Source organism: Talpa europaea (genome assembly GCF_964194135.1).
Source record: "Talpa europaea genome assembly, chromosome: 12".
NCBI lineage: Eukaryota > Metazoa > Chordata > Mammalia > Eulipotyphla > Talpidae > Talpa > Talpa europaea.
The window spans coordinates 82,595,034-82,611,334 of record NC_140079.1 but is presented as its reverse complement, the minus strand read 5'-3'; the positions used below and the strand labels follow the sequence as shown (position 1 = coordinate 82,611,334).

General features: G+C 45.2%; 1 protein-coding gene across 1 annotated transcript in view; it reads right to left on the bottom strand.

Annotated features, from left to right (window-relative positions):
• The window catches only part of SDK1 (sidekick cell adhesion molecule 1), a gene marked incomplete at both ends in the record, with an annotated part of 728,549 nt that overhangs the window by 99,011 nt on the left and 613,237 nt on the right, over positions 1 to 16,301 (bottom strand). Inside the window, 3 exons of the mRNA XM_084251360.1 lie at positions 5,606 to 5,843; positions 6,432 to 6,582; positions 8,225 to 8,334. Coding sequence (XP_084107486.1) covers positions 5,606 to 5,843; positions 6,432 to 6,582; positions 8,225 to 8,334 — 499 coding nt within the window. The remainder of the gene's footprint in view (positions 1 to 5,605; positions 5,844 to 6,431; positions 6,583 to 8,224; positions 8,335 to 16,301) is intronic.

Below are 16,301 nucleotides of genomic sequence, written 5' to 3'. Positions count from 1 at the left end.
GATTAAGTCACAAGTGATCTTACTCGAGATCAAAACCCTCCACAGTGCGGGAGGAACATGACAGTACTGAAGCTGTCCACCCAGTTAATTCTGCAGGGCTGCATGAGAGTCCCCCCTATCATACATATATGTATGTTTTTGTTAACTGAGGAAAAAAACCAAACCCACAATACAACATCTATACCTCAATCTTAATTAAAACATTCCAATCCCCACAGAAATAAACAATGTTACTCATAAAAGTCTCTTCAGAGTTGTTGTGTAAGAGGTGACACAAGATTGAAGTAAAGAGAGTTAGAAGGAACCATCTGGAATGAGTTTACATAGAGTGACATCCTCTTGACTACTGTTAAAATAGCTTCTCAGCAACTGGAAAAATTTGTACAGAAGTATAGTCTCAACTCAGCAATTTTTTTGCTGCTTATTTTTTGTGTGTTCCTTGAAAACATATCAAAACAATATTATTTTCCATTTTTTATTACATTTTCTTCATCTGTACATAACATTAACTCTGTTGTTTTCTAAAGGAAATACTTGAGAAGTAATTTAGCTGGGTGTAATAGTTGAGGCTCACAGATCTTTTCTTTCAGCTCCTTCCAGATTATTATTCCACTCTCTTCTGGCTTCTGTTCTTGAGAACAATTACCTTTGTAGGTAAGATGTTTTTTACTCCAAATATTTTTAAGATTTCTCTTTGACTTTGATATTTGCAGCTGTGGCACAATGCAATTTGCTGTGGATTTGTGTTTGTTTATTCTCCTTGGGATTCATTCTGAAAATTCGTGTCTTCTGTTAATTCTGGAATTTCTCAACCATTATCTGTGCAAAGTTCCTCACACTCATTTCACCTCTCCTTTCTGAGTCCTATTAGATGTATTTTGGACCATTTATTCTATTCTCTGTCTTTTGACCTCTCTATCATATTTCAATCTCTGTTATTGTGCTGAATATTTTAGTTATTTGCTCATATTCAGCTTCTAGTTTGATAATTCTTTGAACGGTATTATTTCTAATGATGGTCCTATCTTTTTTATGTAAAAATTGCTTTAAGTGGTATCTCAACCTTTACTGAAAGTTTTAATGCTTTCTTTTAATAATTGAAGACTTTAAAATGGTTCCAGCTTTATTGAGACATAAGGGACATAGAACATTATGTAAGTTTAGGTGTTACATTTTGTAAAATGATTGCATCATGGTGGTAGCTATGTAACAACAAACACCTCCATCTCACCACATAATTACCAGTTGGTTTTTATGGTGAGAATATTAAGGGTCCATTCTCTTGGCAACTTTCAAATATATTAAGACAGTATTATTAACAATACTCATCACTTTGTACATTAGATCCCAGGAAATTATTCACCTTATAACTGGAAGTCCTTAATCATTTAAAATGCACTTCTGACATATTCCCTATCAGACTGGTATATATTTAAAGTGATTCGGCCTTCCTTTCGGCCTTCCTTCCTTCCCGATGCTTCTCCTTACTTATGGTAGATTATTTCTTTGTATGTTTGGCAACTGTGAGTTCATCATTTAAAATTCTTGGTTTTTATTTGGGACTGTGTGGCACTGGTGTGCTTCCTTTTCATTTTGCTTTCTTTTTGGAGGATTGTAAAATCTTTTCCTGCAGTATAATACGTTTAATATTTCAGAAGGAGTTCATCACTGTTTGCCCTGAGGGGAAGAAGATATCCTGCTCAGAAAGGACAGTAAGGCTCTTTGGAGTCTTCCAGTCATCGCAATGTGTACAAATTTGAACCCTACTTATTTTAGTAACAGTTTATCTGTACCAAATGAAATTAGGGGAGGTTGAGCTCTTCTTAAGGGGAAAAAAAAAAAAAAACAACAAAGCAGCTTTATTGAGATATTATTAGCATAGCATACAAGTCACCTCTTGGAAGGAGACAATATGATTATTTTGTTGCATTCCTCGCTGTGCTGAGTTATATTCTGTCATGGATATCCCACATTCATCAACTGATGGACATTCAAATGTTGTTTCTACTCTGTTATTAAAATGCTGCAATCAACATCCATGCACAAGTTTTTGTGTAGACATATATTTTCCACTCTTAGGTATATATTACCTGTGAGTGGAATTACGGGGTCATATGTGTGTTTAACATACTGAGGAATTACCAGCTGCTTAAAAGTGACTGCACATTTTACATACCTACCAGTAGTATATGAGAGTCCCGATTATCTGTATCTTCACCGACACTTGCTATTGTCCATTTTTTTAAAAAAATTATCTTAGGCGTCTTAGGGCTATGAAGTAAAGTCTCACTGTGGCTTTGATTTGCATTTCCCTGATAAGTAATCATGGGCAGTGCTTTCATGTGCTCATTTGGCCATTTGTATATCTGCTTTGGGGACATGTCTGCTCAGATTCTTTACCCAGGTTTTAATTGGGTTATCTTTCATTGTGGGGTTGTAAAATTTCTTTTCTTTATATATTCGGGATACCAGTCCCTTATCACACATAAAATTTACAAATATTTTCTACCATTCTGAAGATTGTTTTTTTTAATGGCCTTCTTTGAAGCATAAAGATTTCCATTTTGATGAAATCTAATTTATCTATTATTTTTTTCCCTTTCATTGTTTGTACTATTGGTATCTGGAACCAATTTCTCTTCTGAAAGTTTCTGGACCATTCATATAGTGTAAAATCAGAACCCAAACTGGGTCAGGCATAGGATTCACAGTTATTTTTTTTTTTTTAAAGTCTCTATGCATTTAATAGATAATTTTATGTACCAAGGTGGGGGATTTTTTTCCCTCATTTAGAGTCTAGGTAGACAGACCAAATTCCCTGGGCAGATCATTTTAGTCTTCCCTTTCAAATATTCCTCAGCAATCAAAAAAGATAAACACATGCAGTTTGCAGCAACATGGATGGAGCTAGAAGGGATCATGCTCAGCGAAATAAGTCAGAAAGAAAAAGAAAAATACCGATGGTCTCACTCATAGCAGGAACTTAGAAAACCTAAATAAGAGACCAGGAAAAAGGCTAATCAATACAAAGTAAAAATCAAAATCAACAAGCAACTATAAACCAGAGACTCACTATGGGGGGGGGTGGGGGAAGGAGGGGTAGGGAAAGGAAAGACTAGAGTCAAAATAAGGGGGGAGGTGCAATTGTATGGGGAATATAACCAAAATGAAAATGCATACATTGTGCAAAGATGAAAAAAGATGTAAGAATTATATAAAATATTTAAATAATAATAATAAAAAGATGGTACAGCCTTCAAGAATCTTGTGCTTATGAGGGGGGCTTCTTAGTTGTCACTCTCCACTTTACACAGATCGAGGCAGAATCTTCTGTGTGGCAGAGGTACCAAACCCCAAGTTCTGGAGCCACCGGATGGCTCTGCCCTCACCCAGCCAGGCAGTCACAACACCAATGGCTCAGTCTCTTGTCCTGTTAGCCTCTGACATCTGGGACTTGCCTGTTTTCCTTATGGGCATATCAGTACATTTCAAATTAGGAAAAAAAAACAACCACCACCATGTATTTTAGCCATAATGTTCCTAGTTAGCTACAGCAGAAGTTTTCTTTTCTTCTTTTTAAAAAATATCTTTGATGGTCTGCCCATTATTGGAGTTAGAACGTCGTTAGGATTTTTCAAGTTCTTTGTCACAAAGATTCAGACGGTTAAGGTAATAAAGCTTTTAAAACCTCCATGTGGTGATAGCCCGTGATCAGTGTGTTTTGGTCTTTTCTTTCTTTCTTTTTTTTTTTTTTGTGGGAACCTCGCCGGCGGCCGGGGAACGAACTGGCGCTGCAGAGGCCGCAGGCAGCCTTGCAGCCCAGCGCTCAACTGCTGCGCCACCAGGGGAGGCCCTCTTTTATTTCTAATGTAATAATATCTAACGCCTGAAAGACAGCTGAGGAGCCATCAGATCCAGTCTAGCTGTTCTGCAATCCCTCTTTAAATGCGGGTCCTCTTGGAAGCCTGGTGCCGTGGTGACAGCCTCCCTCCAGGGTTCCCTTCTGCCCCCAGTCCAGGGTGCTCGGGGCTCGTTCAGTGAGCCACTTCTCAGTCTCTGTTTCTCTGCACTGCTGTTGCAGAGACCTCCTGCTGGCCGAACCTGGGCCTCAGAGAAGGTCAGGCAGAAATCAAGTCAAATCTGCCTAAGAACTTTTGCTCTTGGCTGAAATGGCTGCTTACAGTCTGTGGCTGAAAGTAAATCAAAGTCAAGGGAAGTGAATCTTAGCAACCTTCATGTGCCTGCCCATAATGGTAATGCCAGGTGCAGACATATTTGGTGCCTTTGCTGGGAATAGGAGAACGAGTCCACCAGGACGAAGAGAAACCTTTATCCAGCATTTCCCAAACCTTTCATGTCATGATAGGCAGAGAAGTGACACTGGGTGCACACCAGGGAGGCAATGAACCGTGGCCTGCTGCTCTGAGTCCCCAGTGGTGATCAAACTTACCTCCCTGGCCTGGGTCCCTGGAGAGCTGAGGCACCTGCCCACCTTGAGCACCCCTATGATACAGTGCAGTACAAACAGTACCCCCAATCAGAGTGGATACAGGGCAACAGGAGGAGAAGCTGAGAGCCTGGGAGAGCCCACCAGGGTCAGTGGATCATGTCCTTATTTTTCAGAGCCGCCTATATCCTTAATCCAGCCTTCCTTGTGTCTTACTGGACCCTCGGCATTCTCCATGTCCCCTTGATAACCCTTATGTGTTTTCTGGGTCCTTCCTTAGAGCTCCTAGTAGGCCCAGGTTGAGGAGCAGTCTGGTCAGCCCTGGCAGTGACCGGGCTTGCCAGAAACTCACTCCTGACCCCTGTGCGGTATCTTTCATGGCCTCTGAAGCCATTTCCCAGGCAGGGGAATGTTGCTGGATGCTGTCTTCATTAGGCCACCATGCACTTGGCCTTCCTTACTCATCCTTCTATGTATTGCCCATCAAGTGTACTCTAATTTCTGATTTTATCTTCTACAGCAGTTTTCAGTGTTTCAAAAGTCAATTAACTTTGTGATTTAAAATGATGACAATAGAGGAAGACTTTGCTCATACAATGTTTTAGCACATGGACAGAAGTAGAGTTCTAGTTGGGGAGCTGGGGAGGCCTGGGGCATTCTGAGGGCCCCAGTGTGGACACTGTCTCTGGAAGGGGGTTGGGGGCCACTTGACCCCTTCCTCTCCCATGTGGGTTTCAGGAAAACCTCCTTGATTTTGTCCCCTTGAGCCTGGAGAAAGCAAGGCTTGTCTTGGCTCAGGAAGCCACGTTCACACATATCATTAATCAACAGGAAGTCCTGAGGACCCGGAATCATAACTACCTTCTTAGACTCCCTATACATGCTTGTTGAGCCTCATTGATAGTGAAAATTATCCCTGATTAAAAAAAATAACATTATGAGTCCAGCTGCTGGTAGGATTCATCATTAGTGGCACAGGCCCTAATGAGGTTTTAAGTAATTTGCTGTCGAGGTTGACCTAATTTCTGCATTACAAAAGCGCCACCACAGACAAAGGTGGGTCAAACCAGTGAAATGGCAGGGATGGTAAGCTCCATGTCTCGGGAGACACTCGAGGACAGGGTCCGAGTCTGCAGGCCTGAAGAGCCTTCCCCTCACCTGACTCCCGCGTCCGGCCCCGGACTGCCTCGCTCCAGGGCCCGGCCCCAATGGCGTTGAACGCTTGCATCTGCAGCTCGTACTCCGTCCACTCCTCCAGTTCCTCGATGGTGCACTCCCTCTCCAGCCGATCGTTGATGACTTGGGCCAGCCCTGAAGACTGGAGGTCCAAGCGCCAGTACTTAATCCTGTAGCCCACCGACTCGGGGTTCCCATTGTACTGGGAATCAGGCAGGGGCTAGAAACGGCAATAGTCCATGGTGAGCTGACATCTCAGAACCGTCACCATTAAAGGCCTTCAAGGATGGGGCTCTCTTCTGAGGTCAAGTCTGTGGAAAGTATTTTCTGGGAGGAACATTTTCAGAACTTTCTACTCACCCAGGGACCTTTTCTTTTATTAATTAAATGAAATCCTCTCAGTAACTCTGACTGAAAATAATTTCTTTTAATACATTTTGGCTTAATTTTGTGGGGAAATGTTCTGATTAAATATCAAACTGGCTCTCTCACAAATATTGAGTGTGGTTCCATGCTGACCTGGCTTAAGGACTCACAGAGCCAGGGTGTAGCACCATGGACTGACTTTCTCCCCCAAGGGATACTCCTCAGTTCCAAGAAGCCAGTGAGTAATGCCATGAACTAATGAGATAGCCCAGGCTGGTCTGAGAGCCAGCACTGACTGTAAAATGTAATATTTCCTGGTTTAATGATGAGCTTAGTTTTGGCTAGTAAAGGGCATGACAAGATTACTAAATGCTGGGTGCAAGTATGTCCCCTGGCTACTTGAGACCACTGGCCCTGTCACTGCCACGTGGCCCAGACTCACCACCCAGCGGAGCCGCAGGCTGGTCTCACTAGCGGTCCTGACAGTGATGCTGGTGGGAGCCACGTCAGGAGGGGCCTGCAGCGTCTGGATGACCCGGGATGACTGGCTGAAGGGACTGGCACCAACGATGTTCACCTGCCTCATTCGAAATCTGGAAGTAGAACCATTGACAAGTTATTTCGGGGCAGAAGGTAAAGGGAGTGATATAAAACAAAACCAGACAGAACAAGCTGAGACTGTTTCTCGGGGGAGGGATTGGATATGTGTCTTCCTATATTGTAAAGGCCTTTGCTCAAGGGTGCCCTGTTTCCACCTGGTTTCATTAAAAATGCAAATCACATATATGTCCCTTTCCCCTAAGCCTTTTAAAAATGGTAAATGGATTGCACCTCAACAGTTTCAAGTTCTCTAGTGAAGTGCTATTGGGGAAGTCAGTTGGGCTGACGCAGGTTTAGGAGAGTATCAGGAGGTCTTCAAGAAGCTGTTTAACAGAATTGCAGAATGTGGCCACCAAATGACAGTTCTGAAAGTCCAGTGTCTTTTTAATGATGATGGGCACCCCCCATGCCCTATTCTCTGTGGGTTCATGGCCCCAGAGCCCACACCCTGGGACTTGAACCCAACCAGTAACTGTGACCTTTGGGAAATTCAACCTGTCCCTGCTTCTTTATTTCTAAGTCAGATGCTCTTGGAGGTCTTTGTGAAATGTTCTCAGTTCTACTGCCTTATTTACATATACAAACATTTGAATGGAAGTTACAAACAAGAAAAATATCCTAAGCACACATATATTTATGACAGAGGCTTCCTAAACTGACATAAATAAGACAGGGACATTGATCACTAGTCACAATTTCTGATCTTTGAAATAATTATACAAGCTATGCTAATTTCACACCATAAGTCCTGAATCCCAATAGTTGATTTTATGCTAAATGTTTTCCTCAGACACTGAGAGTACAGCATCTTGATTCATCTGCTCTAAACTCAGAAGAAGGATGTAAAATGAAATAAAAGCTAAACAGAATCTCTCACCAGTTTTTTTTTTTTTAAAACCCTAACTTTGGTATTGTACTGAAAAAACATTCTTCCCAAAGATGCAATTTCACCTTTACTCCCTGAATTAGTCATTCTTATTTTTTTATTCCCTGATCTTATGAAATGTATCCATCCTGGCAGAACAATGACATTATCAAACCCAACATCTGGTGATAACTGGAAATTTCATCTCCTTCAATGATCTTACGGGAAGTTATAACATCTCTAACAGCTCATGATGGCTCTCCCCTTTGCTAAGGCCAAGGATTTACTGCCTGGATAAGTTTCAGGATCAAGAAGCAAAAGGTTAAATGGCATGTTAATGTTTGATTAGTGAGTCTAGCAACTCCTGGACCCTGGAAGGGGAAGCAGAAGGCTATTCTGAAGACATCTGTTTTGTGTATAGAAAGCATGTTCATAGTCCTGACAGGTTGTAGAGTTTTGTAAAGAAAAGTGTCCTATCTCTGACTGCCAGTGGCTCTTGCCTATTAAGCCTAATATAACTGTAAGCCATTTCTATCGAGTGTCTCGTCAGCTGGGTTAGATGGAAAGAGCATTGCTAACCTAGCTCCCAGGACATAAACCCCATTGGAGCAATACTGAATTGTGTATCTTCTCTGAAAGGTTCAATGTACTGCTACTGCCATGTGGACACTTTTCACTTACCTGTGCATAAGTGGATTTTGCTATTGCAGACAAAGCCACCTGCTGGTGATGCCAACTTGCCTGCAAAGGCTGATCGCCTGTTGTCTCACCTGTAGTGAGTGTAGGGTGTGAGGTTTGGGATCTCCAGGGTCTGGGCATCGGGCTCATTCTCTTCCTCGTAGAGGCTGACCCACTCCTCTTCATCGCCGATGGCTCCTACCTGTGAAGAGGGAGATCCTGGCACCGACTGGGCAAGTCTCAGGGCATGCGACTGCCTGGTCCATGGTGACTAGGCTGCGACTCTGGCTGGGCAGAGTCATGTGGTATCACCTATTTGCAGAGCTACACTGAGTCCTGTGCACACACATACCCCAACTTGTGCCTTGGAGATGTGGCCCCACTGAGTGGTTTTAGCCCAAAGCTCAGTCAGCGGTCATCTCTCCATGCTCCCACTCTGCCCCAAACACACACTAAAACTACCAGTGGTGACCATTGGAAGGTCTTTACATAGCCAAGGACTCCTTGGGTGCTAGAGGGGCAGGTACACTTCCTTTCCTAGCAAAATAACCATCTTAGGGTAGAACTGACTCCCTCCCAATAGGACATGGCCTTTTCAGGTCTATACAAGCTCAGGTCTATACAAGCTCAGGTCTATACAAGCTCAGGTCTATACAAGCTGGGGAGTCGCTCTCTCAGTTTCTACCTCACTGGGCCTCTGGTCCTGCCCAGGGAGCTGCTTCTTGCTGTGTTTACCTTCATCATGAACTTTGCCTCCCCTTGGCCTGCTCAGGTGGTATTTCCATTTGGCTCCAACACTCTGGGGCCACACTAGCTGTACTGCTCACTTATGCTGCCCTGGTAATATCCTATTACTCTAACAGGACATCTTCTAATTCTGTCCATGCCAAGCTGACCACACCACTCAAGCTGCCTTGCCAGTGCCATGAGCCCTGTCCCACAAGAGACAATAGGGGCACCTGAGACCTCCTGCTGGCTAGGATGGTCTTAGGATTCCACTATGCAGGCTTCTGCATCCCTGTCCAGGGCACTCTGGCCTGGTGTGGCTGTGTGGCCCTGGGGACCCAGGGAACACAGGCAAAGAGAAGGCGCTGAGCAGAGTGAGGGTCAGCTACACAAGCCCTGTCAAGGCAGGATCAGCCCAGGGCTTATGCAGTTAACACTTCATAAATGCCTCAAATGACAGCATAGGAAATGTGCTCATTAATTTTGCAGAGAAACCAAGTTGGCAGGTGTCCAGGTCACTGGAGGATGACATGAGAATTTGAAATGACCTTGGTAAACTGGAGAAATGGACATGGAGGACAAGAAGGGGAATAAGTGAACACAAGTGCCAGATAGCAGGCTTCCTAAAGAAAACTCAAGGCAAAACACAAAACTCGAATTACTTTGACCATTAAAACAGTTTGGAAATTCCTCAAAGAAATTAAGCATAGGGTTACCACATGACCCAGCAATTCCACTTTGAGTGATATGCCCAAGAGAAAGGGAGCCTGGGACTCTAGCAAGAGCGTGCACGTCCAGGTTCACGCAGCCCTATGCACAGCAGCAAAAGGTGGAAGCAGCACAAATGTCCATCAAATGGATGAACAGATAAAAACTGTGATCCATCCATAAAATAGAATATTAATGGCCCATAAAAGCGAACGAAGTGCTGATACAAGCTTCAATATGGATGAAGCTCGAAAACATTATGCTAAATGAGAGAAGGCTGACCCCAAAGGACAATAAAGTATGATTCTTTCTCACAAAACATACAGAACAGGTAAATTCAGACACGGAATGCAGATTGGTGCTGGTTGGGGTCTACGGAAGGAGGGAGTGGGAATAGGGGTAGAGTTTCCGCTCAGGATGGTGAAATGTGTTGGAACTAGATGTAAGTGGACTAACTTGTGAAGCGTACACTTTAAAACGGTTAACTTTATGTTATGTAAATTTCACTTCAACTGAAAAAAAATTAAAATGAAATGATTGGTCAAAAGCTTATGGTGGAAAAGATTAGATTCAGTGAGCAGGGTGGATAATGAGCATCAGGGAGGCAGCGAAGCAGCCGAATGGGCCAGAGGATCAGGGCAAGACTCTGCAGTGTGCTCAGGAGAGGAAGAGGGGGGACACAAGAACCTTGAACCAGGTGGGCTGGCTTCCTCCTATCCCCCCACCCCCACACCGTGGTCCACAGTGAAGCCTACCTCAGGGGGATGGGAATGAAAGAGACAAAAACAAGACCATGTGGACAGATGGAGGCTGTACAGCGCGCCTGTGCAGGACATGCTCCACCTTCCGTGGGGAGAACTGTGAGTGCCTGACAGTGTCCAAGGAGGATGGGGAAGGTGGGTGTGCTGGGACCAGAGACTGGAGGGAGTAGTACTGGCCCCCACGTTTGCTTTGTCAACTGGTTCCATGTTATAGTAAATTACTAGTTACATTTACTAGTCCCGTAAAGCAAATATGCTACCACACTCAGTTGAATTGCGTGGAGTGAAAAGGACACTCAGCACAAAGTTGTAGTGGTGTCAGAGAGCGAGGTGAGGCAGGTGCATGCTCTCAGTGAAAGGAATCCTCTAGATATTAAATCAAAGCACTTGTGCAATATCTTGGAAAACACATTTAGAGGAAACAAAAAGAAAGGCAGACAAAAAGAGAAAGGGATGATTTCGGGTCTAGGGCAGTCAGCTCCAGAACTTTGATTTACCACCAAACCCTCATCTCAATCAGGGCAGCTGCTGCTCTGTGCACAAGGTGGCTGAGGTGGTCACTTGGCACATGGCCCCTGGGCACTGCTATGCCTTAGCTGCTGTGGAGCTTCTGAAGCTCTTCCTTTGTCTGGGCCTGCAGGAGGGGAACAGATGCATGTCCAGTTTCAGGGACTACCCAAGTCCTTAGGCCTCTCTGTGGGGCATCTACCTCTGCAAAATCACGCCTTTCTCTTTGTACCCCTCACCCTACTCTTTCAACCTGGGATGCTTATTTGAGCTCCCCTGGTGTCAGGCCCTGGTGAGAGACCCTGGCTCTCTCACTCTTGACTTTGAAGCTTAACATGGATTTGTTATCTGTATAGTTGATTTGTGGGCCTGGTGGCTATCCTGACCCTGTGGGCATCCTCTGACCTGCTGAAACACCCAGCACTTGGGAGAGTGCTCTTGGCTGCCTGGGCTGCTGTGGGTTGACAGGGTGCAGTGTGCAGGCTCAGCAGTGACCCTGGTTTTCAAAGCCTGTTCTACCCACATGGACTGCAGGAGAACTGGCCAGACCTCTGATGCACCCTTAGGAGAGGGCATGTAGGAGGCCTCCATGGGCACTAGAATGGCAGAAGATGGGCAGGTAGCAAGCAGCAGCAAGTTGGGTCCACAACTCCATTAGCAAAGACCTGGGGGCAGCAAGATGATGACTCTCTACCTTATCTTTACAAGGAGGAGTGAGCTCCTGCTCTGGAGAACCTCTGAGAAAGGACTCTTTCCTTGGAGAATTCCCGGGCCCCATCATTCTCAGGCAGATGGCCCCAAACTGGCCTTCTAAGAGGTCATTTCTGGTTAACTGTAGGACTTCAGTTTTGCTGAGTGTAGCTACAATGGGAGGGTCAGGACCATTGGACTGTGACAATGGAGAACCACTGAGGCTGACATACAAGGTCAAACCTCTATGCCTTTCCATCCAGAGCTTGGTTATCTTTTGTAAAACTTGGATTTGAATGGGTGCCACATTGTCGGCAAGCCCAGGTGGGCGCCACACGGCTCCATTTGGCACTTCCTGCCTCTTTTCCCTGAAGTTGCAGTTTGTCATTACCTGGAGGCATCGATAGTCTCAAACACCTGTCCCCTCCAAATGCTCTTCTCTCTCTAAAATGTGCCGACCCCTTCTGCTCCTTCTCTATGCAGCTGGCAAACTCTCCCAGAATGGGGAGAGCATCTGGGCCTTTGGGAAGCCTCCGTGAACAGCATGCCCTTGCACCCTACTATTCCCCAACCAGGTTGTCAGATGGAATGTGCTAATTCTGTGCTCTCATGGCATCTTCTACCTTCCTCTGATCTGGTGCTGATCGTATCTGTCAAATTATCCACTTAATAGTGTGGCTCTCATACAAATACATAATGCGCATCTAAGATGCATTTTGCTCACTAATGAGGGAACAAACAGGGTGATAAAGCTGGTTCAGAGGAGCGTCAAAGTATGTAGAATAAAAGACAGAAGATGGCATAGAGCTCATGAGTTAGACGTAACACAGGTCTGGGTTTGCAACTTTCAATCTTCTACACGATAGTGTCCAACTTCACGGTGGGGGCCAAGTTATGACACAGTAAGGCAACAGATTGACAACACTTGAGGCAGATGTCCCTCAGGTAGGCTTATCAAATAGCTCCTAGGACAGAAGTCAGCAAACTATGGTCCATGGGCCAAAAGGGCCCACCTCCTGCTTTTGCAAATGAAGTTTTATTGGAGCATCGCCACGCTCATTGTTTTGTGTCTTGCCAACAGCTACTTTCATGCTTCACGGTAGAAACAGAGTCGCCGCAGAAACAATTTGGCCCGATGGCCTACAGTATTTACTATCTGGCCCATTATAGGAAAAGTATGCCAGGCCCTGCTGGAACGCGCCATGTCTGCAAGGCCAAGCTCCAGGCAGGTCCGGGACCTGGCTCATCACAGTACCCCGAGCCTCTCCCCAGGGTCTCCTGGCATTCAGTCCAAACAGGGGCCCATTCTGTTGGTTTAACACAAATATACAAATAAACACGTAAAGATTTCAAAATCAATTGTCTCACACTGAGCTCCAGAAGCAAATTATTGCTGAAAGTATAATTTTGCATATAGATCTCTAGGGGAAAACTTTAGTTTCTATAATAAAAGGTTTACATTTTGATCGGAGAGACCAGGGTTCTTTTTAGTGGGAAATAGAAATCCTTTCATACTTGCTGGGCTTCTCTGGCTTTCTAGTTAGATTCTAAGACCATCATGACAGAGTATTCTAGAAGTAACTGGCTGTTCACTAATGATGCACTGGACATGGAGGGAGGCAGAACTCTCTTAAGGGTAAAATAAATCAGAGCTCTGTGGGGAAGCTGGGATTTTGAAGGGTTTTCTTCTTCTACTAAAACTAACAAACAGCACTTTGCAATACTTGTCACAAAAGCAGAAATACCACACCTTTTCAATGCTACTCGGCAGGGAAGTTGTTAGGACCCATTAGGGAGCACCTGTGCAGTCCATCCACTGAAGCACCACGATTTGCCGCCTGGCCCTGGTCCCAACAGGAGAAATCTGCTAGCTCGTCTCTTCCTCGTCTGGCCTTGGTACCAGTTGGCCAGGGGCTGGGCCCCTCTGGACACGAGCCACTCATTTAACTCAGTTGACTCCTGGATCCCAACACCTTGCCCAGTGGGTTTTCCTATGTGAGCGTGAGTAGTTTGCACTCTGCAGGACCTCAGGTAGAAGTCAGCTGCTTGGGCAGAACTTTGAAGCCCGGCTGAGGGGCAGTGGTGGTCTTGATGGACTCAGTGCCCCAGAAGCCAGGAGGTCAGTGGCCATTCAGGGGACACCATCCTTACCCAAAGTGTCAGTTTGCACGAGGAGAGGAAGCACACACAATGCAGTTGTGAGTGGGGAGAGGTGGAGGGGGCAAGGGGAAGGGGGCTGGAGAGGAAGGGGGAAACAGCTCTCCTTTCATCCACAGCTAAGGAGAAGAAAAAAGACACTCCAAGAATTCATTCCATGGAAAGCTGCCAAGCCAAGTGCACCCTGCTTGGCTGAAACTCTGGTGTCAGCAGGAAAACTTGCATGTCAAGCAACTTCCACAGTTCTTGAGTCCCCTCCTGTTCTGAGTGGCTCTCCTCCCCGGAGCCTGAGCTGGTGAACCCCCCTCCCCAGGAGGCAGCTAGAGGGCTGGAGAGTGGGGACAGATATGGCATCTGCCACTTTGCCAGTAGAAGCACAGCGTAGCCAGGAAGGCCAAGGGCCAGCGAGTCAGGCCAGTTTGCAATGCCAGTGAGTTGTTAAGAGCATCCCACCAAGCACTTGACTTAGCTTGACAGGTTTCCTGCTTTGGAACAGCCAGAAATCTGGTTCCCCCAGTCTACCCTGTCTGCTGTCTTCTTAGTGTTATTTTTAGTATTTGATGTTCTTTCTCTCTTGAAAAGCAGGAGGATTATAGAATGACTCTTTGGTTTTTATCACCTGATAAAAATAAAATTTACATTTTAAAACCATAGGTATCATGCAACCTCCAAACTATTACCTTTTCATTCCACGCCAATCCCTGGTTGGAATGTCCTCATCCCCATCAAAATATTGTTCACCCTTCAAGGCCCAAATGAAATTTCACCTCCACTTTGGAGCCTTCCCTGGTTATCATGGCCAGTTATCCATCACATCTCCATCATCCCTCCCATATTTCCCCCACATGGTGAGTTTCTAGAGACAGGGCCTCAAAGTTTTCCATCCTTATAATGTAGTGTGTAGCATGATATCTGAAACCAGTAAGACAGCAGATGCTTAATAAATGCTTGCTGGATGAATGGATGACTGAATGAAAAATATAAAACCTAAAGACAGGAAAAAACGAAACACGTAGGCAAATCTAAAAATCCAACAAGCGATGTAAAAATGGGAGCAGCCCTCAACAAGAACAGGAAAAAATTACTCTCATAAAATTTAATTTGGTTTGACAGTTGTGATTTATATATACGTTGACCTCTATTTCTTGAAAATGACATTTGTAGTAAAATGCTTCCTTTAGTCCTACTTGAGTTGTCACTTGTGCTGTAGTATTTTCTTCTCCTGTGGTATTTTAAAAAATCCCATAATAGAACCTAAAAGGATCTGATAGACTAATGAACAAAAAGGCCACTTCAAACCATTCATCTTGTACAGATTTCCTATGCTGGTCACAAAATAAAAGAGAAAAGTCATTGTAAGGGTGTTATTATGGACAATCAAGCAAACAATAAACATTTTGAGATATCTGAGTCTGTATTTCTATGTCACCTATCATCACAGCGCCTACACGCTTAGGCCGAGGCGTGACACCAGAACAAAGATGCAGCCTGTCTTGGCAAATTTACCACAGTGACCGCGTCATTATTGAAGGGACCATTAGAGATGGTGACAGCCCTCTTATGCATACACGACGGGCTATTCAGAAATAATGTTGCTCTTTTTCGTCCTATTATGAAAGAGAAATTCAACTCTAGTCAGGGTTTATTACAACTGAACTGCTGACAGATACTTATCAAAAGGGCCACAACCAGCCTTAACTCCCATGGTGTTAAGAGAGGGAGGAGTTATAACTGGTGATTAGAAGCCCCAGCTCCAGCTGTCGACATTTGGCCTGTGCCCTTACAGGAAGACAGCACACCAGCACACCTTCCTCCTGTCAGGCAGCAGGCCGCCTGTGCACGGTTAAACTGGGATGAGATTTTATAGGATGGCAGCTCCCCCCTGCCCCCAAATCTGCCAGGTCATTTTTATTCCTTAAGTGTGGGTACTGGGCAGCGAACCATTTCCTGGAAACTTTTATGTACCAGTTCTGTTCTGAGTCTGAGGTAAGGAACCTTGACTGGACAGACAAGGTCCCCGCCCTCACTGAGCTCAGGTTCCTGGGAGACTCTTTGTAACAACCGAACAAATCAAGAACACTTTTGTGACAAAATGGAACAGTGTGTGAGTCCCTGGGGCTTCCTGGTATGTCTGCTTCGCAAGCGGTGAGTCTTCACTTAGATACTGGTGCCCTGGCTGTACTGCCACATCTTCACTGGTGATGGGGTGCAGCAGGGTCCCGAACCCTCTGCAGAGGTGGGCCAGCCCCAACTTCTGGGCGAGGTGAAGCCCAGGATGGGGGTGGGGAAGCCCCCGAGTAGTTTCTAAACATAATTTCTATGCAGACAAAGCTGGATTTGACATTTTTCAAGCTGTAGGATTTTTGGTTCCGTCTGAATGAATTCTAAGCAACAGCAGCCTGACTCTCAGCTGGCCTCTGGGTACATGGCCCTAGGCAGGCTGCTGGCCCCAGGAATGGGGATGATTTCCTGTGTGGTCACTGGTCACTCAGCCAACTGCTGACCACACAGCACCTCCTTCCCTGAGTTTCCAAGGGGAGTTGGCCTTGACTGTACCCTGGCTCCAGACACCAGCCCTGGTCTGGATCTGCTGGGGAACTGCTTGGCTTTCCAGCTGTTC